The sequence below is a fragment of the Oncorhynchus nerka genome, linkage group LG27, assembly GCF_034236695.1.
Source record: "Oncorhynchus nerka isolate Pitt River linkage group LG27, Oner_Uvic_2.0, whole genome shotgun sequence".
In the NCBI taxonomy this organism is placed as follows: domain Eukaryota; kingdom Metazoa; phylum Chordata; class Actinopteri; order Salmoniformes; family Salmonidae; genus Oncorhynchus; species Oncorhynchus nerka.
In genome coordinates, this window is record NC_088422.1 from 86,627,856 (window position 1) to 86,654,758 (window position 26,903).

Here is a 26,903-nt window from a genome sequence, read left to right on the forward strand (position 1 = left end):
CTGTGCTGTTTAGACACATGACCATAGGAGTTGACTAGACAGCACTAACAGATCTGTCTGTGCTGTTTAGACACATGACCGTAGGAGTTGACTAGACAGCACTAACAGATCTGTCTGTGCTGTTTAGACACATGACCGTAGGAGTTGACTAGACAGCACTAACAGATCTGTCTGTGCTGTTTAGACACATGACCGTAGGAGTTGACTAGACAGCACTAACAGATCTGCCATTTTAAAGGGCTACCCACTATTCCAGGTCCAGGCAACTATACAACCAGCCAAACTCTTGCATTAGTTTAGGAAAAAATCTGCATTGAAATCACACACATTTGTGTAGCAGTGCTCCCAAATCACCATCAAGCTCCCACAGGGCACATAAATAATACCATTGGTGACATGGCCAGTGTCAAATGACACCCACTTCCCTGTGCAGTGCCCACACTGTGGTTCATGGCAAAGTAACGCACTATGTAGGGGATAGGATGTCATTGTAGCCTTTCTAGTGGTATTCCTGGGAATTCCCGGGTCGGATGCAGCGTTCTCAGGTCAGAATTGTGAAAGGAGGAAGGTGGAGTTACATAACAGAGCAACTCTCGTTTGTTCCCCCCGGAGCCTGGAAAACATACAACACAGTGTCAGTGAAGAAATACACACTCTCAGCCTCTTGACAGATGCCTCGTGCAAACACTCAAACATACAATTAGTACAGCAATGATCACTCACACAAACAATTAGACTCATAATGTGTGTGTTGGCCAGCACACAGCAAGCATGGTTCATGCAGGGGTGAGGAGCACACAGCAAGCATGGTTCATGCAGGGGTGAGGAGCACACAGCAAGCATGGTTCATGCAGGGGTGAGGAGCACACAGCAAGCATGGTTCATGCAGGGGTGAGGAGCACACAGCAAGCATGGTTCATGCAGGGGTGAGGAGCACACAGCAAGCATGGTTCGTGCAGGGGTGAGGAGCACACAGCAAGCATGGTTCGTGCAGGGGTGAGGAGCACACAGCAAGCATGGTTCATGCAGGGGTGAGGAGCACACAGCAAGCATGGTTCATGCAGGGGTGAGGAGCACACAGCAAGCACAGCAAGCATGGTTCATGCAGGGGTGAGGAGCACACAGCAAGCATGGTTCATGCAGGGGTGATGGGAGCACACAGCAAGCATGGTTCATGCAGGGGTGAGGATGCACACAGCAAGCATGGTTCATGCAGGGGTGAGGAGCACACAGCAAGCATGGTTCATGCATGGTTCATGCAGGGGTGAGGAGCACACAGCAAGCATGGTTCATGCAGGGGTGAGGAGCACACAGCAAGCATGGTTCATGCAGGGGTGAGGAACACACAGCAAGCATGGTTCATGCAGGGGTGAGGAACACACAGCAAGCATGGTTCATGCAGGGGTGAGGAGCACACAGCAAGCATGGTTCATGCAGGGGTGAGGAGCACACAGCAAGCATGGTTCATGCAGGGGTGAGGAGCACACAGCAAGCATGGTTCATGCAGGGGTGAGGAGCACACAGCAAGCATGGTTCATGCAGGGGTGAGGCACACACACACAGCAAGCATGGTTCATGCAGGGGTGAGGAGCACACAGCAAGCATGGTTCATGCAGGGGTGAGGAACACACAGCAAGCATGGTTCATGCAGGGGTGAGGAACACACAGCAAGCATGGTTCATGCAGGGGTGAGGAGCACACAGCAAGCATGGTTCATGCAGGGGTGAGGAACACACAGCAAGCATGGTTCATGCAGGGGTGAGGAACACACAGCAAGCATGGTTCATGCAGGGGTGAGGAACACACAGCAAGCTGTGTCATCACACGGGAGGAACAGCAGCCATTTGCAATGAGGTGTTGCAGGCCACTTCATTTTGGATGCATCCTAGGCTGTACTTAAGCCCACAGGCTCTGTTCAAAACTAGTGCTTTAAGAACCATTTTGATATTAAAAGAACATTTTGAAATGATTATGGATTATGTATTAGAAATGTGTATGGTGACATTCAGTCATTGGAATAGGCTGATAGACGCCAAGCAGAGTTTCCAACCATGTCATTTTGTTTGGCTTCTGATCATTTGTGCCATTTTTGAAGATAATTTTGCCATCATCATCAGCAGCTTTGTTCAAAATACCTGGAATGTCTTCATTACCCAAACCTGGAACTGTGTGAAAGAGCCAGACCTTGTGTGTGGTACATTTGTGAAGATCATTGCAATCAGGAACTCACACGTATTGATTGGATTTCTGGATAAATGGGAAATGAGTTGGAACCTCCAGTACCTGCATTTGTGTCTAAAAGAAATGGCTATTTAAGAATGTTGTACCCCACAAAAGATATAACAAGTGTCCTATATAGGGAATAGAATGCCATATGGGACTTACTATGGCACCCTACAGGTTAGGTTATGGAGCATTAAGAGCTGTAGTAGGGATTAGACAAACATTTTATGGGCATTAAGAGCCAAACATGGAACCCCCTCATCTTTATAGTGTACTATATAGGGAATAGAATGCCATATGGGACTTACTATGGCACCCTACAGGTTAGGTTATGGAGCATTAAGAGCTGTAGTAGGGATTAGACAAACAGGGGCTTCGACCCAAATGGCCCCCTCATCTTTATAGTGTCCTATATAGGGAATAGAATGCCATATGGGACTTACTATGGCACCCTACAGGTTAGGTTATGGAGCATTAAGAGCTGTAGTAGGGATTAGACAAACAGGGGCTTCGACCCAAATGGCCCCCTCATCTTTATAGTGTACTATATAGGGAATAGAATGCCATATGGGACTTACTATGGCACCCTACAGGTTAGGTTATGGAGCATTAAGAGCTGTAGTAGGGATTAGACAAACAGGGGCTTCGACCCAAATGGCCCCCTCATCTTTATAGTGTCCTATATAGGGAATAGAATGCCATATGGGACTTACTATGGCACCCTACAGGTTAGGTTATGGAGCATTAAGAGCTGTAGTAGGGATTAGACAAACAGGGGCTTCGACCCAAATGGCCCCCTCATCTTTATAGTGCACTATATAGGGAATAGGGGGCGATTTGAGACACATCCAGGGACTCAACAGCCGCGCTGTAGACAGTCACCTCACCTCCATCGGTCTGTGTCATGAGACAGGCTGTTCACAACACCAGACAGCACTTCCTTTTCCTTCTCTTGGGCTTTTCCATCAAGGGGAATGGAGATCAAAAACACAGTACTGATCAGTTTCCCCTGGGTACAGGCCTGGGTACAGCATTTACCTGTCTGCTGAGGAGCAGCGTGTTTAGAGGTTTTCTGAGGGAGGGAGGGAGGGAGGTAGGTAGGTATGTATGTATGCATGCGTAGACAGATCAGTGTGGATTTACACATCCCCTGGGGTGTGTGTGTGTTTACCTGTCTCCTGAGGTAGTGAACATCACTCCCTTCCATAAACTCTTCATCAACCTCTACATCGGAGTCTTCCTCTCCTCTCTCCTGCACACGCAGCTCTGCGGTCTCCTAGTGATGATGGACAATAAACATCAAACATCCGCTCACAGCTGTACTGATTGAGTAGGGTGAGGTTTCCCCCTAGACGCTGATTTTGAGTCAGTTTTCCATTTCCCCCACTAACGGTTAAGATTTGAACTGGTGGAGGGGAAGCTGATCCTAGATCTAAACCTAGAGAAAACTTCACTCTACTGCAAATTCCTTACACTAATTTTTATTTTTTATTTATTTTTATTTCACCTTTATTTAACCAGGTAGGCTAGTTGAGAACAAGTTCTCATTTGCAACTGCGACCTGGCCAAGATAAAGCATAGCAGTGTGAACAGACAACACAGAGTTACACATGGAGTAAACAATTAACAAGTCAATAACACAGTAGAAAAAAAATGGGCAGTCTATATACAATGTGTGCAAAAGGCATGAGGAGGTAGGCGAATAATACAATTTTGCAGATTAACACTGGGGTGATAAATGATCAGATGGTCATGTACAGGTAGAGATATTGGTGTGCAAAAGAGCAGAAAAGTAAATAAATAAATAAAAAAAACAGTATAAAAACAGTATGGGAATGAGGTAGGTGAAAATGGGTGGACTATTTACCAATAGACTATGTACAGCTGCAGCGATCGGTTAGCTGCTCGGATAGCTGATGTTTGAAGTTGGTGAGAGAGATAAAAGTCTCCAACTTCAGCGATTTTTGCAGTTCGTTCCAGTCACAGGCAGCAGAGTACTGGAACGAAAGGCGGCCAAATGAGGTGTTGGCTTTAGGGATGATCAGTGAGATACACCTGCTGGAGCGTGTGCTACGGATGGGTGTTGCCATCGTGACCAGTGAACTGAGATAAGGCGGAGCTTTACCTAGCATGGACTTGTAGATGACCTGGAGCCAATGGGTCTGGCGACGAATATGTAGCGAGGGCCAGCCGACTAGAGCATACAAGTCGCAGTGGTGGGTGGTATAAGGTGCTTTGGTGACAAAACGGATGGCACTATGATAGACTGCATCCAGTTTGCTGAGTAGAGTGTTGGAAGCCATTTTGTAGATGACATCGCCGAAATCGAGGATCGGTAGGATAGTCAGTTTTACTAGGGTAAGCTTGGCGGCGTGAGTGAAGGAGGCTTTGTTGCGGAATAGAAAGCCGACTCTTGATTTGATTTTCGATTGGAGATGTTTGATGTGAGTCTGGAAGGAGAGTTTGCAGTCTAGCCAGACACCTAGGTACTTATAGATGTCCACATATTCAAGGTCGGAACCATCCAGGGTGGTGATGCTAGTCGGGCATGCGGGTGCAGGCAGCGATCGGTTGAAAAGCATGCATGTGGTTTTACTCGCGTTTAAGAGCAGTTGGAGGCCACGGAAGGAGTGCTGTATGGCATTGAAGCTCGTAGAGATGTCTGGTTGCATTCCAGTTCATCTTATTTGCAGGGTGCTTAAATCATTGTTACACTTGTATAAATCGTGAGACACAAAACACTTCTCCGGGTCTTGTGAGATATCAAGCGTCTCAGAGTAGGAGTGCTGATCCAGGATCAGGTCCCCCCTGTCCATGTCATCTTATTCATTGTGATGTAAAAGGCTGAGAGGTTTGATACATATGGCCCCTGATCCATCTACGCAGCACAGCTGCAATGAAGACAACCTGAAATGCAACAGACATCTCTGCGAGTTTAGGAGATTAAAGATCTTTGCAAGATGGCTATTAGAGAAGTGCACGAGGATAGAAATCAAATTAACTATAGTCACCCGTGTACAAGGATATGAATGAAATGAACTTGATTTCCCCTGGTGCACAAAAATATAGAAATGTATTAAGTAGATTGGGCCAGTAGAATGGGCCGTGGTGGCCAGTAAGGATGGGTCACCTCTTCATCTGGGTTCAGTAGGGTGACAATCACGTTGTTGACCGGACCCCAGTTCCTCTGGTTCTTCATGACCAGGTCACCTGGAGAGGCCTCTACGCCTGCCTCCGATCCCCAGATCTGACACACACAATCACAGTCCCACACGGTCAGCTGGCAACAATGCATGTTTTAAATGTTATTTCAGTTTTGGAGATGAGGACCATCGTATATGGAGGCCTGATTAGTTTCCCCCAATACGTACATGCGTATGTGTGTGTATTAGGTGCATGCGTGTACTCACAGTGAGGGTGTTGCCCCCAGCCAGTATGTAGGAAGGGGGGATCTGGAAGAACAGTTCAGGAGAGTCCAGGTGACTGCTCCTCACCACCCAGCCCCCTAGTGGCTGCTCCTGGAACAGCAGATAAAAAACAGCCAGGTCTTATTCATTAGGCATGTCCAATAAGGACTGCTTGTTCTGTTAAAAAAACATTTACAACGGTGAGCCCGAATGAATATGACCCAGATGAAATTCAGATTGGGGACAGCGGCACATTCAGCTGGGCGTACTGGAGCAAAATGTTTTGCAATGGAAAACAATGGTCTCTTTTCTAAATTGGACAAGTTCAAGTAGCACTTCCGTTTTAAAAACGCTTCGCCCTACTGAACACAACCCAGATCTTTCACACAGTTTCAGAGACTGGAATCCTTGTCAGGATACATTTGCATTGCAATGACACAAAACACAGGTTAGTAAACACAAAACACAGGTTAGTAAACACAAAACACACGTTAGTAAACACAAAACACAGGTTAGTAAACACAAAACACAAGTTAGTAAACACAAAACACAGGTTAGTAAACACAAGTTAGTAAACACAAAACACAAGTTAGTAAACACAAGTTAGTAAACACAAAACACAAGTTAGTAAACACAAAACACAAGTTAGTAAACACAAAACACACGTTAGTAAACACAAAACACTGGTTACTAAAACAAAACTCAGTTATAAACACAAAACACAGGTTAGTAAACTCATTAGTAAACACTACTGGTTAACCAGTGGCCTGGGTGACTTTAGAGACTACTTGTTAACCAGTGGCCTGGGTGACTTTAGAGACTACTTGTTAACCAGTGGCCTGGGTGACTTTAGAGACTACTTGTTAACCAGTGGCCTGGGTGACTTTAGAGACTACTTGTTAACCAGTGGCCTGGGTGACTTTAGAGACTACTTGTTAACCAGTGGCCTGGGTGACTTTAGAGACTACTTGTTAACCAGTGGCCTGGGTGACTTTAGAGACTACTTGTTAACCAGTGGCCTGGGTGACTTTAGAGACTACTTGTTAACCAGTGGCCTGGGTGACTTTAGAGACTACTTGTTAACCAGTGGCCTGGGTGACTTTAGAGACTACTTGTTAACCAGTGGCCTGGGTGACTTTAGAGACTACTTGTTAACCAGTGGCCTGGGTGACTTTAGAGACTACTTGTTAACCAGTGGCCTGGGTGACTTTAGAGACTACTTTTTAACCAGTGGCCTGGGTGACTTTAGAGACTACTTGCTAACCAGTGGCCTGGGTGACTTTAGAATCGAAGTAGCTTCAGATTCACTTAACACTTGATTGGTTGAAGCCAGGCGGTAGGTACTTCAAGATTGAATCCTTATTAATGGTCAAACTGCCTTGTCCTTTTGTGATATTACAACAAAGAAATTACAAACACTTATTTCCATCTCTGACATCATCGCACTGCACGATAGAAGAACACAATATGTACTGCATTTCATAACCATGCTGCACGATAGAAGAGCACAATATGTACTGCATTGCACGATAGAAGAACACAATATGTACTGCATTTCATAACCATGCTGCACGATAGAACACAATATGTACTGCATTTCATAACCATGCTGCACAATAGAAGAGCACAATATGTACTGCATTTCATAACCATGCTGCACGATAGAAGAACACAATATGTACTGCATTTCATAACCATGCTGCACGATAGAAGAACACAATATGTACTGCATTTCATAACCATGCTGCACGATAGAAGAACACAATATGTACTGCATTTCATAACCATGCTGCACGACGCTCCTCAGCTCAGCAACAACAATGCTGGTGGGGCGGCCAGTGGCACAGTTTCCCCCTACTGCGGATTCCATCTTTAATTGGTCAGAGTGGGTGGTAAGTTCACAGACTCTCCTAATTGGTCAGAGTGGGTGGTAAGTTCACAGACTCTCCTAATTGGTCAGAGTGGGTGGTAAGTTCACAGACTCTCCTAATTGGTCAGAGTGGGTGGTAAGTTCACAGACTCTCCTAATTGGTCAGAGTGGGTGGTAAGTTCACAGACTCTCCTAATTGGTCAGAGCAAGGCAGTAGGTAGGTACCTTCTCAGAGTTGTTCTTCAGCATGACGTAGTTCCCCTTCAGGTCTATCTCCGACACCATCATGTGACTGTGGGCCTTGGCGTGCTGCGAGACCTTGTAGGCTGGCGAGGACCCCGTGCCACCTTCGTTCTTGCGTTTCTTCCCGCGGACAACTCGGCGGGCGCCGTGTGCGTGTGTGCGTGCCACGGCCCCATGCTGGGAGGGGCTCGGGGAGAGGTGGAGTCTGGAAACACAGAACAACGTCAGGGAGATGTTTGGGAAACCCTGGTTTCTCTGTTTTATCTACTGTGCTCCATCTTTGCTGCCATCTAGTGACTTGTTTTATGTATGACTCCCTTGTTCTCACCAAATGTACCCTCCCCTATTCAAGACCACGACTACTTTGTCTTTTCTAATACTTATAACCTTAACATGCATTTTGGATAATATATCTACATCACCATTTTGAATATATATATATTTCCTACTGCCGTGTGGCTCAGATGGTAGAGCATGGCACATGCAACACCAGGGTTGTGGGTTCGATTCCCACAGAGGACCAGTACGAACGAATATGAAAATGTAAGCACTCACTACTGTAAGTCACTCTGGATAAGAGCTCTGCTAAATGACTAAAATGGAAATACCATTTACTATGTTGTGTCCACCAATGACTATTCTGTAACCACTTCCTCTTCAAATCAGGGTTAAGAAGATGGTTTGTTGTTACTCCCTGATGAAGGCCAGTTTAAATAAAGGCTTTTTAACTAATTACATGAAGAGTGTCTTGGTCCGCTTAGTTTTTTATGTTTGGTGAAAGGACCTTGTAACCGTGTGTGTGTGCCAGACCTAGGTTGAAATTAAGGTTGCCCCAAAGATTTGAATAATTCAGAATAGATTTGCTTTACTCAGATTTGATTTAGTAGAATTCCCCATTTCAAAACGTATTTGAACCAGGTCTGAGGTGTACGTACCTCTGCTCCTCTCCCTCCAGCATCTTGCGGTAGGCGTTGATCTCCATGTCCAAGGCCAGCTTGACATCCAGCAGCTGCTCGTAGTCCTCCAGCTGGCTCTGCATCTGGGCCCGCATGGCCGACATCTCCTCGTCCTTGTGGCTCAGTCGCTGCTGCCACACCTCGCGCTCCCGGTCCAGGGTCCGCTCCAGCTCCCGCACACGCCCCTCTAAGGCCCCGTTCTGAGGGGAGGAGACAGAGAGAGAAGAATCAGAGAGAAATAGGGGTTGTGAGAAAGTCATCCACACAGACAACTTTCAGACTCCCTGACACCAGTCAACATACAGTCGTGGCCAAAAGTTTAAAGAACGACACCATTATTAATTTACACAAAGTTTGCTGCTTCAGTGTCTTCAGATATTTCTGTCAGATGTTACTATGGAATACTGAAATAGAATTACAAGCGTCGAAGGCTTTTATTGACAATTACATGAAGTTGATGCAAAGAGTCAATATTTGCAGTGTTGGCCCTTATTTTTCAAGACCTCTGCAATCAGCCCTGGCATGCTGTCAATTAACTTCTGGGCCACATCCTGACTGTTGGCAGCCCATTCTTGCATAATCAATGCCTGGAGTTTGTCAGAATGTGTGGATTTTTGTTTGTCCACCCACCTCTTGAGGATTGACCACAAGTTCTCAATGGGATTAAGGTCTGGGGAGGTTCCTGGCCATGGACCCAAAATATCGATGTTTTGTTCCCCGAGCCACTTAGTTATCACTTTTGCCTTTTGGCAATGTGCTCCATCATGCTGGAAAAGGCATTGTTCGTCACCAAACTGTTCCTGGATGGTTGGGAGAAGTTGTTCTCGGAGGATGTGTTGGTACTATTCTTTATTCATGCCTGTGTTCTTAGGCAAAATTGTGAGTGAGCCCACTCCCTTGGCTGAGAAGCAACCCCACACATGAATGGTCTCAGGATGCTTTACCGTTGGCATGACACAGGACTGATGGTAGCGCTCACCTTGTCTTCTCCGGACAAGCTTTTTTCCGGATGCCCCAAACAATCGGAAAGGGGATTCATCAGAGAAAATGACTTTACCCCAGTCCCCAGCAGTCCAATCCCTGTACCCTTTGCAGAATATCAGTCTGTCCCTGATGTTTTTCCTGGAGAGAGGTGGCTTCTATGCTGCCCTTCTTGACACCAGGCCATCCTCCAAAAGTATTCGCCTCACTGTGCATGCAGATGCACTCACACATGCCTGCTGCCATTCAAGCTTTGTACTGGTGGTGCCCCGATCCCGCAGCTGAATCAACTTTAGGAGACGGTCCTGGTGCTTGAAGACTTTCTTAGGTGCCCTAAAGCCTTCTTCACAACAATTCAACCGCTCTCCTTGAAGTTCTTGATGATCCGATAAATGGTCGATTTAGGTGCAATCTTACTGGCAGCAATATCCTTGTATGTGAAGCACTTTTTGTGCAAAGCAATGATGGCGACACGGGTTTCCTTGCAGGTAACCATGGTTGACAGTGATCTCCAACCTTGTCCTCGTCAACACTCACACCTGTGTTAACGAGAGAATCACTGACATGATGTCAGCTGGTCCTTTTGTAGCAGGGCTGAAATGCAGTGGAAATGTTTTTTGGGTATTCAGTTCATTTGCATGGCAAATAGGGACTTTGCAATTGATTGCAATTCATCTGACCACTCTTCATAACATTCTGGAGTATACGCAAATTGCCATCATCAAAACTTTTGGCCACGACTGTACATAGTGATCTCTAGTCTGTTGTTTTTCAGTCTGAAACCAGTCAAATGTTCCGGTACTATAATAAAGCCCTAGCAGCAGCCTGGTAGGTACCGGTTTCTGGAATGTCACTCAGACACACCACCGGGGTGAAGTGTTCCCTAGCTACAGATCTAGGATCAGCTTCACTTCCCCAATCTTAAGCATAACCATAGTGGGGGAAATGCAAAACTGACCCAAGATCAGCATCTATGGGCAACCTTAGCCCTACACACATACAGCAAGTACCTGTTTTTGGAAGTGATTGAGTTGTGAGGAGAGGGTCTCGATGCGGAGCTTGGTGGCAGACAGCTCCTCTCTGGTGGATGAGGCAAAGTCACTACTCTTCAGCGCCGTCTGATGGGCGTTCTCCAGCTGTCAAAACACACACCCATGTTACATACACACCAAAGGAAAAGCAATGTGTTAATGTCATATGTTTTGACACGAGACTGAGCTACATTATATGTTTACCATAAGCCACAAATTTGAAGAAAAAAAAAGGAAAAAACATTTGGATTTACAGCAATGTTTCTAAATAACTTCATCATATGAGTGGAGCTACCTAACATACCAGAGTCAACTGCATACATGTTGAATAACTTCATCATATGAGTGGAGCTACCTAACATACCAGAGTCAACTGCATACATGTTGAATAACTTCATCATATGAGTGGAGCTACCTAACATACCAGAGTCAACTGCATACATGTTGAATAACTTCATCATATGAGTGGAGCTACCTAACATACCAGAGTCAACTGCATACATGTTGAATAACTTCATCATATGAGTGGAGCTACCTAACATACCAGAGTCAACTGCATACATGTTGAATAACTTCATCATATGAGTGGAGCTACCTAACATACCAGAGTCAACTGCATACATGTTGAATAACTTCATCATATGAGTGGAGCTACCTAACATACCAGAGTCAACTGCATACATGTTGAATAACTTCATCATATGAGTGGAGCTACCTAACATACCAGAGTCAACTGCATACATGTTGAATAACTTCATCATATGAGTGGAGCTACCTAACATACCAGAGTCAACTGCATACATGTTGAATAACTTCATCATATGAGTGGAGCTACCTAACATACCAGAGTCAACTGCATACATGTTGAATAACTTCATCATATGAGTGGAGGTACCTAACATACCAGAGTCAACTGCATACATGTTGAATAACTTCATCATATGAGTGGAGCTACCTAACATACCAGAGTCAACTGCATACATGTTGAATAACTTCATCATATGAGTGGAGCTACCTAACATACCAGAGTCAACTGCATACATGTTGAATAACTTCATCATATGAGTGGAGCTACCTAACATACCAGAGTCAACTGCATACATGTTGAATACTTGAGGTGAACTTGATTTGACCAGTGGGTTTGCACTTTTGGGACAAGTCGGTTTGTTCCATTTTACAGAGCAAGCCAAATAAGGTGTACCTCAAGTGTTTGCTATTGGCTACAATATGAGGACACTTCTACCTAACACGGGCTGGACCGGTGAGAATACCTTGATCAGCTGGACAAAGCTCTCCCTAATCTGCACTGGCATCTTTCTCACTCCTCTGTTCTCTTCCGTCATCATGCACTCCTGCTCTAACAGTGTGCACGACACACACAGAGACTCCCTGACACACAGCTCTCTCTGAGAGAAACACATACAGTTATACACCAGCAACACACACACAGTGCCAGTCAAAAGTTTGGACACCTATTCATTCAAGGGTTTTTCTTTATTTTTGACTGTTTTCTACATTGTAGAATAAACAGTAAAGACATCAAAATAATGAAACACATATAGAAGCATTTAGTAACCAAAGAAAAGTGTTAAATCAAAATATATTTTATAGTCTTCAAAGTAGCCACCCTATGGCTTGATGACAGCTTTGCACACTCTTGGCATTCTCTCAACCAGCTTTATTTTATTTTTTAACTAGGCAAGTCAGTTAAGAACAAATTCTTATTAACAATGACGGCCTACTTGTAAAGCCCCCCGGCCAAACCCTTCCAGACAACGCTGGGCCAATTGTGCACCGCCCTATGGGTCTCCCGATTACGTCTGGTTGTGATACAGCCCGGGATCGAACCCAGGTCTGTATTGATTCCTCTAGCACAACGATGTAATGCCTTAGACTGCTGCGCCACTCAGGACCAGCTTCATGAGGTAGTCACAGGGAATGCATTTCAATTAACAGGTGTGCCTTGTTAAAAGTTCAAAAGTGGAATTTATTTCCTTCTTCATGCGTTTGAGCCAATCAGTTGTGTTGTGACAAGGTAGGTTTGGTATACAGAAGATAGACCTATTTGGTAAGACCATATTATGGCAAGAACAGCTCAAATAAGCAAAGAGAAATGTCCATCATTACTTTAAGACATCAGTCAATGACGAAAATTGAAAGAACTTTGAAAGTTTCTTCAAGTGCAGTCGCAAGAACCATCAAGTGCTTTGATGAAACTGGCTTTCATGAGGACCGCCACAGGAATGGAAGACCCAGAGTTACCTCTACTGCAGAGGATGTCCATTACAGTTACCAGCCTCAAATTGCAGTCCAATGCTTCACAGAGTTCAAGAAACAGACACATCTCAACATTAACTGTTCAGAGGAGACTGCATGAATCAGGCCTTCAAGGTCAAATTGCTGCAAAGAAACCACTACTAAAAGGACACCAATAATAAGAGACTTGCTCGGGCCAAGAAACAGGAGCAATGGACATTAGACCGGTGGAAATCTGTCCTTTGGTCTGAGGAGTCGAAATTTGAGATTTTGGGTTCCAACCGCCGCAGAGTAGGTGAGCTGATGATTTCTGCATGTGTGGTTTCCACCGTGAAGCATGGAGGAGGAGCTGTGATGGTGCTTTTCTGGTGATACTGCAATTTATTTAGAATTCAAAGCACACTTAACCAGCATGGCTACCACAGCATTCTGCAGTGATACGCCATCCCATCTGGTTTGCGCTTAGTGGAACGATCATTTGTTTTTCAACAGGACAATGACCCAACACACCTCCAGACTGTGTAAGAGCTATTTGACCGAGAAGGAGAGTGATGGTGTGCTGCATCAGGTGACCTGGCCTCCACAATTCCCAAACCAAATTGAGATGTTTGGGATGAGTTGGACCGCAGAGTGAAGGAAAAGTAGCCAACAAGTGCTCAGCATGTGGGAACTCCTTCAAGACTGTTGGAAAAGTATTCTAGGTGAAGCTGGTTGAGAGAATGCCAAGAGTGTGCAAAGCTGTCATCAAGCCAAAGGGTGGCTACTTTGAAGAATATCAAATATATTTTGATTTGTTTAACACTTTTCTGGTTTCTACAGAACCCCATGTGTGTTATTTCATAGTGTTGATGTCTTCACTATTATCCTACAATGTAGAAAATAGTACAAATAAAAACTTTTGACTGGTACTGTACATACACACAAACCTCAACAGAATCCAAAACATACTGTGTCTGTAAAATGTACATAGGTTCAGAACTGTTAAACATCACAGCATAGTTGAAAAATACATGGCATATAGAAATCAAAACGGAATGGTCTTCAGATAGATGGGATGGGTTGAGGATTGCTGGGTGGGACTAAAACGATCTGCCCTTGAGCAAAGCACTTAACCCAAAAACAATACGCTGGAAGTAGAAGCCTAACTGTTGTTGTCCATTAGTTTACTCCAATTAGGGGAGGTAGGGCTAGGGGAGGTGGGGCTAGGGGAGGTGGGGCTAGGGGAGGTGGGGCTAGGGGAGGTGGGGCTAGGGGAGGTAGGGCTAGGGGAGGTGGGGCTAGGGGAGGTGGGGCTAGGGGAGGTGGGGCTAGGGGAGGTGGGGCTAGGGGAGGTAGGGCTAGGGGAGGTGGGGCTAGGGGAGGTGGGGCTAGGGAGGTGGGGCTAGGGGAGGTGGGGCTAGGGGAGGTAGGGCTAGGGGAAAGTATATATTTAAAAAAGAAAACGAGGCAGGGAGGCAGAGAGGGAGGGAGAGTGAGAGAGTGAAAGAGTGTGTACCTTGGCATTGAAATTCTTCTCCAGATCCTCTTTATACTGCTGGATTTGTCCGTCGTGCTCCTGCCGTAGCTGCTGCATGGCCTCAGCCAACTTACTCTCAAATTCTTTCTGTCTCCCAGAATCCACCTCCACCAGGCGACTCTCATGTCTGCTCCGGATCTCCCTGACCTCCTACACACACGCGTGCGTGTGCACACACACACAGACATGAACAGACACACACGTCTACCGCAGGAAGACGACATGGGTCACATTCCATTCTAACCCCTAGTCCTCTCCCAGACACTATTCCCACCACCACCACCCCTTCTACTCAACATGGTAGAAACGACATGGGCCACACTCCATTCTAACCCCTAGTCCTCTCCCAGACCCTATTCCCACCACCACCACCCCTTCTACTCAACATGGAGGAAACGACATGGGCCACATTCCATTCTAACCCCTAGTCCTCTCCCAGACCCTATTCCCACCACCACCACCACCACCCCTTCTACTCAACATGGAGGAAACGACATGGGCCACATTCCATTCTAACCCCTAGTCCTCTCCCAGACCCTATTCCCACCACCACCACCACCACCACCCCTTCTACTCAACATGGTGGAAACGACATGGGCCACACTCCATTCTAACCCCTAGTCCTCTCCCAGACCCTATTCCCACCACCACCACCCCTTCTACTCAACATGGAGGAAACGACATGGGTCACACTCCATTCTAACCCCTAGTCCTCTCCCAGACCCTATTCCCACCACCATCACCCCTTCTACTCAACATGGAGGAAACGACATGGGCCACATTCCATTCTAACCCCTAGTCCTCTCCCAGACCCTATTCCCACCACCACCACCCCTTCTACTCAACATGGAGGAAACGACATGGGTCACACTCCATTCTAACCCCTAGTCCTCTCCCAGACCCTATTCCCACCACCACCACCCCTTCTACTCAACATGGAGGAAACGACATGGGCCACACTCCATTCTAACCCCTAGTCCTCTCCCAGACCCTATTCCCACCACCACCACCCCTTCTACTCAACATGGAGGAAATTACATGGGTCACATTCCATTCTAACCCCTAGTCCTCTCCCAGACCCTATTCCCACCACCACCACCCCTTCTACTCAACATGGAGGAAAAACGACATGGGCTCACACTCCATTCTAACCCCTAGTCCTCTCCCAGACCCTATTCCCACCACCACCACCCCTTCTACTCAACATGGAGGAAATTACATGGGTCACATTCCATTCTAACCCCTAGTCCTCTCCCAGACCCTATTCCCACCACCACCACCCCTTCTACTCAACATGGAGGAAACGACATGGGTCACATTCCATTCTAACCCCTAGTCCTCTCCCAGACCCTATTCCCACCACCACCACCCCTTCTACTCAACATGGAGGAAACGACATGGGCCACATTCCATTCTAACCCCTAGTCCTCTCCCAGACCCTATTCCCACCACCACCACCACCCCCTTCTACAACATGGAGGAAATCTCAACATGGGCCACATGGGCCACATTCCATTCTAACCCCTAGTCCTCTCCCAGACCCTATTCCCACCACCACCCCTTCTACTCAACATGGAGGAAACGACATGGGCCACATTCCATTTCAATCCCCAGCTCTTAACCATTTCTTCTCACCCTCCTACCCCTAGCCACTTCATTAACCCCTTCCCTCCTGCATGCTGTGGATACCCCACACCTCCTAGAAAGACAGGCAGAGACAACATTGAGTTTGATATCTTACTATTATTAGTATTTGTAAATAGTTACCCACTTCAACAACCAATCAATCTGACTTCTGTGTCGCTTCTGTGGTAATAGTGGGCCACATGTGAGGTCTTTCTTATGCAGCAGTTACTGCAGTGTGTGTGTGTCCGGTTTCAAGTGTGTGTGTTACCTGTTCGCCAATGTGTCTCTGGAACTCCAGCTGTTCCCGTAGCGTCTGCACCTGGTTCTCCAGGTCCACCCTCCTCAACATCTCAGAGTTCAGCTGGGTCTTAGTCTCCGCCAGCCCACACTCCAACTGAGACAAGGAGTCAAAGAGATCACCTTTTGCATTCGAGGACTTAACATTTAGCCAAAACGAAGCAACTCCCCTCATAAATGACCTAGCCACGTCTCATAACAGCCCATAAGCGTCTTCTCAGTAGATGCTCGCAAGCTAATGTTAGCCACCAGTACCAGCTTAAACCTATGTCAAATCAAACTAGTTAGCTTTAAATTATTTAAAAAAACATAACATGAGAATCAAAAAGGTTGAATCGGCAAATCTGTAGGCAGAATATACTTTGTTTTGTCTGATGCCTTTTGCGTTGTCAACCACTCCTTCTCAGAGCTGCGTTCACAGCCGACACAGAACCTGATGCATAACACTGTCAAAATGCTGCAAAAACATCTGTATGTGTTGGTTTAATTGTATTTAACTTTAAACAAAACATTAAATTAACCTCACTAGAAGGCAGTCTAGTCCTTACATTGGCCAGCTGGGCCTGTAGGTCAGTGACGTCATCCGCCTGTCTTCTGTTATCTGCCAGTTGATTGGCCAGCTCTGCGTCTTTAGAGTTGAGGACCGCCTCCAAGTTCCTCCACTGACCCATGGCCATGTTACACTCTGCTTCCTTCTTCTGGTTCCTGGTAGGATGAAAAAGAGAGGACAGGTGGTTACTATGGTTCCTGGAAGGTGGATAGATGAGAGAAGACAGGTGATTACCATGGATCCTGGAAGGAGGAGAGCAGAGAGAAGACAGGTGGTTACTATGGTTCCAGGAAGGAGGCAAAAGTGATAGAAAGAAGTGAGAGGTTAGTATGATTCCTGGAAGGAGTGAAGAGATGACGAGAAGATATGGCTTCCATTGTTCCTGGTGGGAGGGAAAAGAGATCACATTTAAATTTGAGTAATTTAGCAGAGGCTCTTATCCAGAGTGACTTACAGGAGCATTTTGGGTTAAGTGCTTTGCTCAAGGGCAGATCGACAAATTTTTCATTTAGTCAGCTCGGGATACAAACTGGCAACCTTTCATGACTACAAAATTCAGGTAAGCCAACTATGGTGTTACAGGGACTACCTGTTAGTGGGACTAGGTCCCCATCTAGTGGCCTTCATGTGTATTGCACCTAGAGTATGAGACGTTGCATTGTTGTCTATCCGTCCTAACGTTCTGTTCTGAACATGACTGAAGCTAAAGCACAAATGAATGCAAGAACCAACTTCTCTGGTTGAAATGTGGCATTAGTCAAACATGTATTCCAGTGTCAAAATTGACAAAAAAGAGTAAGTGTGATAATTTTGGGCATAAAGTCAGTATAATTCCAAAACACAGTAGTGGGATATTTGTCGAACGAGTTCGTCACGACTTATTTGGGGTTGGGTTTTGATTTCGATCATGCCCACTATAAAGGGATTGTAGCGCCTATGGCGAATTGTCATGCACTGAGAAACAGCTGTGCAGATTGCCCTCTGTCTAATCATACAGTTAGAGACCTGCACCTCGGACTTGTTTACATAAGACAACACATTGCCAAATGGTGGAGTTGGTTTCGCATGGCGCCAGGGACCGATGCCCCGGGTGGGTGGAGATTTCACATTAAGAACCAATGGAATGGTCTAACTCTGCCTACCTGGGGGCACCGGGCCAAGCAAAATGAACTTGACCATTATTATGTTGAAAGAAAACTTGGCCCAGAAGCCCTTTATGAAGTGGCCACTTGCTGAGGTGTTTGATAGGGATCACTATAGTCTACCTAGTGGTTGACTTGGACTGAAATAGGTGCCGGTAGCCTACTCCTTTTGGGTGCAGGTACTGTTTAGATTAAGGTGCAGGAACTCCATAATACTTTGGAGCTAATATTCTATTTGAGGTGCAGGAACTCAAGCAGTTGACCTCTTGCCCAAGTCAAGCAGTCTGAGAATTGACTGGAGATGATGTGTGCACTTGTATCCCAACTGCCACTTGTCAATATTCCAACATTCTGAGCCCAGTAGTGAGCATCTTGTATCCTGCCATGACTTGCTTTGTTATTTATTTTTCCTTAATTTAACGAGGCAAGTCAGTTAAGAACAAATTCTTATTTTCAATGATGGCCTAGGAACAGTGGGTTAACTGCCTTGTTCAGGGGCAGAACAAAATATTTTTTACACCTTGTCAGCTCGGGGATTCGATCTTGCAACCTATCGGTTACTAGTCCAACACTCTAAGCACTAGGCTACCTGCTGCTTTACATGATTCACTATGAAACAGTGCCAGAAAGACGCATACTAATAGAGAGAAAGTTTTTAAAACCATAACGGCACAGAGGCACACACGTCACACCCGCCAGTGATTTGATAGGCTGATTTATCTAACATGGCTTTCCTGCTCAATGTGCCTGCTAGCTAGCTTCATTGACAAACACAGATGGAACTTAGCCTGCTAGTGATTTTGAGCTCTGATAAAGAGGGTGTAGCTTATGCTTTATTTACAATTGTTGGTCAGCTTGCTGATTAAGGTTGGAACGAATCAGTCCTGTGCAGCTGTTTCTTCATGTTCTGTATGATGTCATGTTCTGTATGGACCCCAGGAAGAGGAGCTGCTGCTTTTGCAACAGTGAAATGGGGATCCGAATAAAATACCAAATAAATAGCTCCGTGTGTGCAGCAGCAGACAGGATATTCATCTGCATTGCAATGCTAGTTTTCATGCTGGTTACTATGGTTCCTGTTAGGAGAGAATAGAGATGACAGAAGTCTGATGGTTACTATGGTTCCTGTTAGGAGAGAATAGAGATGACAGAAGTCTGATGGTTACTATGGTTCCTGTTAGGAGAGAATAGAGATGACAGAAGTCTGATGGTTACTATGGTTCCTGTTAGGATAGAATAGAGATGACAGAAGTCTGATGGTTACTATGGTTCCTGTTAGGAGAGAATAGAGATGACAGAAGTCTGATGGTTACTATGGTTCCTGTTAGGATAGAATAGAGATGACAGAAGTCTGATGGTTACTATGGTTCCTGTTAGGAGAGAATAGAGATGACAGAAGTCTGATGGTTACTATGGTTCCTGTTAGGATAGAATAGAGATGACAGAAGTCTGATGGTTACTATGGTTCCTGTTAGGAGAGAATAGAGATGACAGAAGTCTGATGGTTACTATGGTTCCTGTTAGGAGAGAATAGAGATGACAGAAGTCTGATGGTTACTATGGTTCCTGTTAGGAGAGAATAGAGATGACAGAAGTCTGATGGTTACTATGGTTCCTGTTAGGATAGAATAGAGATGACAGAAGTCTGATGGTTACTATGGTTCCTGTTAGGATAGAATAGAGATGACAGAAGTCTGATGGTTACTATGGTTCCTGTTAGGAGAGAATAGAGATGACAGAAGTCTGATGGTTACTATGGTTCCTGTTAGGAGAGAATAGAGATGACAGAAGTCTGATGGTTACTATGGTTCCTGTTAGGATAGAATAGAGATGACAGAAGTCTGATGGTTACTATGGTTCCTGTTAGGATAGAATAGAGATGACAGAAGTCTGATGGTTACTATGGTTCCTGTTAGGATAGAATAGAGATGACAGAAGTCTGATGGTTACTATGGTTCCTGTTAGGATAGAATAGAGATGACAGAAGTCTGATGGTTACTATGGTTCCTGTTAGGATAGAATAGAGATGACAGAAGTCTGATGGTTACTATGGTTCCTGTTAGGATAGAATAGAGATGACAGAAGTCTGATGGTTACTATGGTTCCTGTTAGGATAGGATAGAATAGAGATGACAGAAGTCTGATAGTTACTATGGTTCCTGTTAGGATAGAATAGAGATGACAGAAGTCTGATGGTTACTATAGTTCCTGTTAGGATAGAATAGAGATGACAGAAGTTCCTGAAGGGAGTGATTTTAGAGATCGTTTTTTATTCTGGGTATAATTCAATTGTTACTTTAATTGTGGATGTTAATACACGGCATATGGTTCTATTGATATTAGGCTACTATTATGATATTAGGTTACTATTATGATATTGTGGTTATTCAAACAAGAGATAGCAGAAGGACAATAACAGGAGGATATTCTCATGCTTCTTATTAGGAAAGAAAGATGACAAACCAAATCTCTCTGAGGTCTCTTCCTCAAAAAGTAATCATTACTTTAATCATCTGTAGATCATATCTTAAAGACAAACAATATGATCATAAATGGGGAACCCCATACTCCAAGAGTGTCTAAGGGGAGTTGGGATATGCAAAAATCACTAACAATTCACACGTGTATAATACACAGTTATACATGGGTGAAATAGGACGAATAAGCACCCACCTAATTAGTATTATTTAAATGGAGAATTTGAGATTGTTTAATTAATGATAAAGGCTAAACATTGATTTTTGAAGAATTTAACTTAGAAATGCATCATTAGCTTAGTTCAACTTTTGTACCCTATCCCAAAATATAAACTTTTTACTGCAACAATTTAGGCCTAATTGCAAACTAACACTTTATGCTACTTTTTTAAATATGGATCTCAACACTCAATGACAACAGCGCGAATACACAGGAAAACATAGATTGGTTTGTATGTTATTATATCTAACGTTACCTGGCTTGTAGGTTGCTATGCTCTTCAGAAAGATGACCCATCTCTATCTGCAGCCGGGCCCTGTCGTTAGCCAGCACGTCCAAGCTCTTCCTCGCGTCGGCCAACTCGGTCTCGTACAGCCGCCGAACGTTGGCCGTCTCCCGGGTCGTGGACTCCTCTTTCTCCTCCAGGAGAAGCAGCATTGAGGACTTGTCATTCTCCAGCTGGCGGACCCGCTCTATGTAGGCGGCCAGGCGGTCGTTCAGGTGGCTAAGCTCCTCTTTCTCCTGGCTTCGGGAGAGCCGGGTTGGGCTGGTGCTGGACGGGCCGGCGCCGCTTCGTCGGGAGGAGCGAGTTGAGCGACTGGTTGAGGTAACTGAAGCCATGGCGCGTTCTCATGTGACTGCATGCGCTGGGTTTGGGATGAGTTTGCACCAATAATTTATGTATACAACTAGATGACTTTTAGGGGGCGCTGTGTTGAAGCCACCGTGCCTCCATCTTGGCACTCCCCCAACGTTGTAAAACATTTAGTAAGCTATAGATATGCATGTATTGATGTCTACATTCGTTTTTGCCACATTCATTATATTACATACACCTTAATACATACATTTACATTACTATTATGTAAGCTAAACATACAAATAAAACATGACAAAAAAATATATAAACATTACAAGTAAAACAAGTATACTTTTTAGAGATAGCTAATGTTACTGTCCCCAACATTACAAAATAAGTACTTAAATACATGTCATTTTGTCCTTGAAACAATTAATTGAAATACTGTAGAATTCCATTCATTCCTGTGGAGGACTGCTCCTACTGGGGTGAACTCTCAATGGCCAATAGATAGAATTACATTCCAGGATGTTATACATGATTGGTTTGCACTGAGTTCTTCTTTCATTCTTCTTCTTCTTCTTTGGTATAATGGTGGTCCGCAAACAAACGTTTGAGGTGAATGCTGACACCTACTGTGCTGGAGGTGGTGGCGCAGAGGAATGGAGAATAAATGAATAATCAGTGTATGTTATAAATAAATGGAGGGCATCCGTAGAATAACGTGGAATACGCAGGTACGTGTAAAGCCTATCAATGACAAAAGAAACGTGCATTACACGTATTAGAGATTTCACATGACATCCCTACACAATTAAATGTTCTAAGAGTGTGGAGGTGCCATTACTAGAAACAATACTGTAATCATCTGATTGTGAATTTTAAGGCCATTTGTCCATTTGAATTAATTGTTTGTTTGCTTTGATTAGTTGCAGGAGTGGCTCTGGAAAATGCATCAATTCAGTTCGATTAAATGTTTGCTACGTTCTGGAACAGACTCATACGTATGTTTGCTCCATTTGGTGGGTGTGGCTTGATGCAACGAGTGATGTATTTAATTAAAGGGCAGTGATGCATTTTGAACCCACAACCCAACCCCTCCTAGTTGTTCAACTGGTTATTCAGAACAGCACCATTTCCGTTTAATTGAACGTTGCAGTATGTTTTTTCGTACTGGACGCAGCAAACCTACTTTCATTAAGGGGATTCGATTAATCTGGCCGGGCGCCCGGTTTGGCGTGTTGTGTATCGAGTGAAAGTTGATTGCATTAGTTTTGGAACCGAGCTGCCTCCTGGGCGTGAGCCAGGCGCCCCGTTCAAATCCCACGGTGAAGTCGTCTAAAAAAAGTGACATAATTATGAGTAGGATTCTGTGTTTTCACATGCAAAAGTGATTCGTTTTGATAAAAATGCTTTACGTGCCTTCCCAATGAAAACTAGTTTCAAAAATTCAAACGTATATTTTACGGAAAAAATATGTTGTATGTTTCTGGAAGATTCACCATGCTGCCTTCATTTTGACATCATGGCCGATCGGCGCAGAATACTGCTCCATTTGAGAAAGGCGCTCCCCCCTCACCGCTTTTTCCCGTTCAAGTCATGGGCCATAGACCGATGCCCCACGGCTCAGCATAATCAAATCCGACGATTCACAGCTGACAGGGATTCTATCCAGTCTCTGTGTTCTGTTAATTGTAAGTAGGCCTATCCTGAATACAACTTGTGTTTGGTAATTGTGCGGACATGGAGACAGCCAGCAAAGGTATTTATTGTGTAATTGTACAAAAGCGTAATAATTTAGACGCCACTGTCGGATGGTTGTGTAAAGAAGTGCTATTTCTTATGCAGGTGACCAGCCTACTGCTATTACATTTCTATAACTCACAGTAAAGCCTGTGGGGTCCCCTACAGGATAGCTCCCACATTACACACTAACTGCCAAACCAGCGCACACACATAATCTCCTTTCTAGCCGAACATTGTGTGCCCGAAGAGGATTCTATGATGACGGACAGACAACTGAGCCAATGGTGGAAGACTACAGACTACACCCCAGCCTGAACCAATCCAAAGATCCGATCTTCTAGAATCAACCTACTTTCTGTTCCACTTATAAGGATTGTGTAAATTGTAAACGGTCTCTTTTCCTGCTGGTTCTGTGCGAGCTAACGGAAGAGCCGTAATTACGCTGTACCAGATATCTTTACTCTGAATAAACTGTCGCTTGTCATACAATTTACCACTTTGTCTGAATCGATCCTTGACCGGCTCACCCTTCTACATATCTAATTATCAACAGTTGTAACCAACTATTATTCATTATATTGACAACATAGTCGAGTGACCACTCTAACGCATGTCCTCAAAGATGGAAGGCAGGTGAGATCAGGTGGGACCATTCTAGCCAATGAGAGGGCAGATATGTGTGTGAACAACGGGCACAACTCTAATATAAAATGTTTTTTTCAAAGTTGCCGAAATTCCACATGCGTCCACTTATATCAGTGCATTCGTAACAACCTAACCATAACGAAACTTTTATTAGATCAAAGAAGCCTCATGTAGCAAATTAGCAATTGCATTTTTTGCTGACCAAATCGGACCCTCTCATTGACCTCCTTTGTGGCCAGATTTTGGGCGGAGTAAACCCTCTGGCCTCTTTCTCTCTCTTGTAACAAATGCAAAAATCTGAATAGAACATTGTAACAACCACAGGTTTTAGGGCAGGATCAATGGAGACCACACCTGGATGCTGGTAATGGAATCACACAACTCAGGATTATCACAAAATATATATTTTATTACAAATATGTTTAAAATAGTACATAAGCTGTAGGGGCTGGCGGACTTAGAATGGCAGGTTCAGTGTTTTCAATACAAAAGGCTGATATAATAATTTCAGTGTAACATGCGATATTCAATTCTTCAGTAATGTAGCTAAGGCACAACAAATGTCAAGATATCAAGTTCAGCAGAGCAAACTTCACACAACAGGTCTTGTAAGGTAGGGGCCTATTTCCAAAAGGGTCTCAATGTTGTAAACACTGAAAGTGCTTCATGCAATAAATAATCAAGCACTTGTACAATATAAATACATTAAATATGTCCCATCTGATTACTGTCATTTGTCACAGCTCTCAAACTCTCCTGACTAAACCTGCTGTCTCTCATGGGTCCCTCCAACTCTCAAACTCACTTGACTCAACATGCTGGCTCTCAGGGTCCCTCCAAATGCCTTCTACAAGAAGATGGAGGGGATCTTTGCGGATCATGGTTACCCTGAGAAGAACTGAGAAGTTCAGACGTAAATTGGGAAACATGCTAAGAACCTACAAACAGGCCAAAGAACGTTGCCGGGAGACAGGCCAAGGGAGAACCACTTGGCTGTGTTTTGAGGTCAATGTCTCTCTGGTGCATAGGGTTATGATTAACACAATATGATCTTCAGGATTTCTTATTCCCCTCAGGGAATGAATGACATACAGTTTATAAATCATTCACTATTTATTCTAACAAAAGTTGAAACAAAAAAAAACATTTTGTGTTCGCACATGTATTTGTTTGATTTACAAAGTCTGAACAGGACCAAGAAAAACATCTATACTGAAATTGAGATGGTTGGCTCTATTCTTATGCATTTCACTGTTCCTGTGCATGTGACAATAACACTTGAACTCAGAGGAGAAGGTGGTTCGAGACCTCAATGCTGGAGGGAGTGGATGCCATGCAGCACATTCTTCAGCAGATGCTTATAAGTCAGAAAGAAAGGGTTACACTGTTGAAAAAGGAAAAGAAATGATGCTTGACATTCCTTCTTGTCTGTCTTCACTGTCCCAGGTGTTGTCCCGTTATGTCTATTTGGAGTGTTTATCTCCTTTATGGTGTAGCCATTGAACACCTCTAACAGCAGACATGCAGATGGTAAACTTGTTTCTAAAATGCTGCTTTTACTTTGTGCAAAGTATAACACTTTAACCAGCCTGAGTGTGATGTTTCTTTGTCAACGACAGGCAGTCTGGATATGGAATCTTTATCCGATTTGAATCAGGCACAGGATGACAGGAGGTAGTTTGTTGAACCGAGGTTCCCAGACGGATTTGGGCATGAAACGATGCCTGTTAGACAGATCAGTTTCGTCATCTTCAAAAAATGCAGCCAGTTTCAATTGTCTGTGGTAGGAAATTATCTCTGTGCGTAGTTGTGTCTTGCTGCCCCATGTAATGCTCAGCGTTGGAATAAATGACAAACCTTGTGGTAAAGTAATCTGAGCCAATGTCGGGCAGAAGTGACTGGAGAGGGCCCCTTGGCACCCAGATTGATGCTCTGGGGAACACTCGAGCTGCTCTGGGGAACACTCGAGCCGCCGTGTTGAACAAAAGGCGAACACTCTTGTTGTGGGACTGAGTCGTGCCCTTGTCCTTGTTGTTAAGACCAAAGGACAGGAACACCTTCCTCACCTAGGGAAACATCCTTCCCTGTGGTCCCTCCCAACTTCCTGCCAGTAGGAAAGGAAGTCACTGGAAGCCCCCAAATGCACCACCCGTCTGATGTCGTCCACCTGGATGCCCATGCCGAATGCCTCTGTGGCCACCACACACCTGATGTGGCCATTGCCTGAAGTGAAGTCTGACAGAATGTGCTCCTAGGTCTCTGGGTCTGTCTACTTCTGTTATACTTCTTACAGAAGGGATTTTGAGGTACTCCTCTCAAAAGGATGTGAGCCCCTGTTAAACAGACAGACAGACAGACAAGTGGAAGAGGATTTAGGAATTTCAGATGAAATTTGGCAGAGTATGCTTCAGAGATACATTCTTCTTCTTCATATGTCTGAGACATGCTATAATACACTTTAAAATAGTCCTTCGGCTGCATTGGTCAAAGGCAAAATGATCCAAGTTTAGACCAGAAATGGTCTAAACTTGTGACCTATGTATTATAGCAGGCTCCTGCTACCTTATTTCACATGCTTTGGACATACATGAAATGTATTGATTTCTGTAAGTCCATTTCTGAGATGTTTTCCAAGGTACTGGAGAGGCCTATAGAACCTTCTGCGAATACATTTAAAAAGTCATTATTTTTTAGATAAGACTATACTAAATATTGATTCACGTCACCAAATAATTCATTAAAACACACTGTTTTTCAATGAAGGTCTACAGAATCCTCAGCAGCACTCTGTAGGGTAGCACCATGGTATAGCCAGCAGACCGCTAGCGTCTGTCCTCTGGGTACATTGACTTCAATACAAAAGCTAGTAGGCTCATGGTTCTCACCCCGTTCTATAGACTTACACAGTAGTTATGACAACTTCCCAGAGGTCCTCCAAACCGGTCAGAGCTCTTGCAGAATAAACTGACAGTTTGTCCAACATATCAAAGGATCACAGAATGAATCTAGTACTGAAAGCAAAAACTACAGCTAGCTATCACTGCAGTGCATAAAATGTGTTGAGTAGTTGACTCAAAGAGAAAGACTATTTGAAAAAAAAAATCAAAATTCAAAATTAAGGAAAGCGAGAGAGAGAG

General features: G+C 44.5%; 1 protein-coding gene across 2 annotated transcripts; it reads right to left on the reverse strand.

Moving 5' to 3' along the window:
• Positions 1-478: 478 nt before the first annotated feature.
• lmnl3 (lamin L3) lies at positions 479-21,592 on the reverse strand. Of its 2 annotated transcripts, XM_065012217.1 has the most exons (12): positions 21,052-21,592; positions 16,955-17,111; positions 16,378-16,503; positions 14,463-14,633; positions 10,691-10,816; positions 8,679-8,899; positions 7,726-7,948; positions 5,634-5,741; positions 5,354-5,470; positions 3,395-3,499; positions 3,111-3,180; positions 525-613 (listed from the first exon to the last, which is right to left on the reverse strand). In XM_065012217.1, the coding sequence occupies exons 1-11, from the start codon at positions 21,414-21,416 to the stop codon at positions 3,142-3,144; spliced, it is 1,758 nt and encodes a 585-aa protein (XP_064868289.1). In that variant the 5' UTR covers positions 21,417-21,592; the 3' UTR covers positions 525-613; positions 3,111-3,141. The 2 variants fall into 2 exon arrangements, with proteins under 2 accessions (XP_064868288.1, XP_064868289.1); XM_065012216.1 differs by lacking the exon at positions 3,111-3,180 and having other exon boundaries at positions 479-613; positions 21,052-21,587.
• Between the last annotated feature and the right edge of the window lie 5,311 nt (positions 21,593-26,903).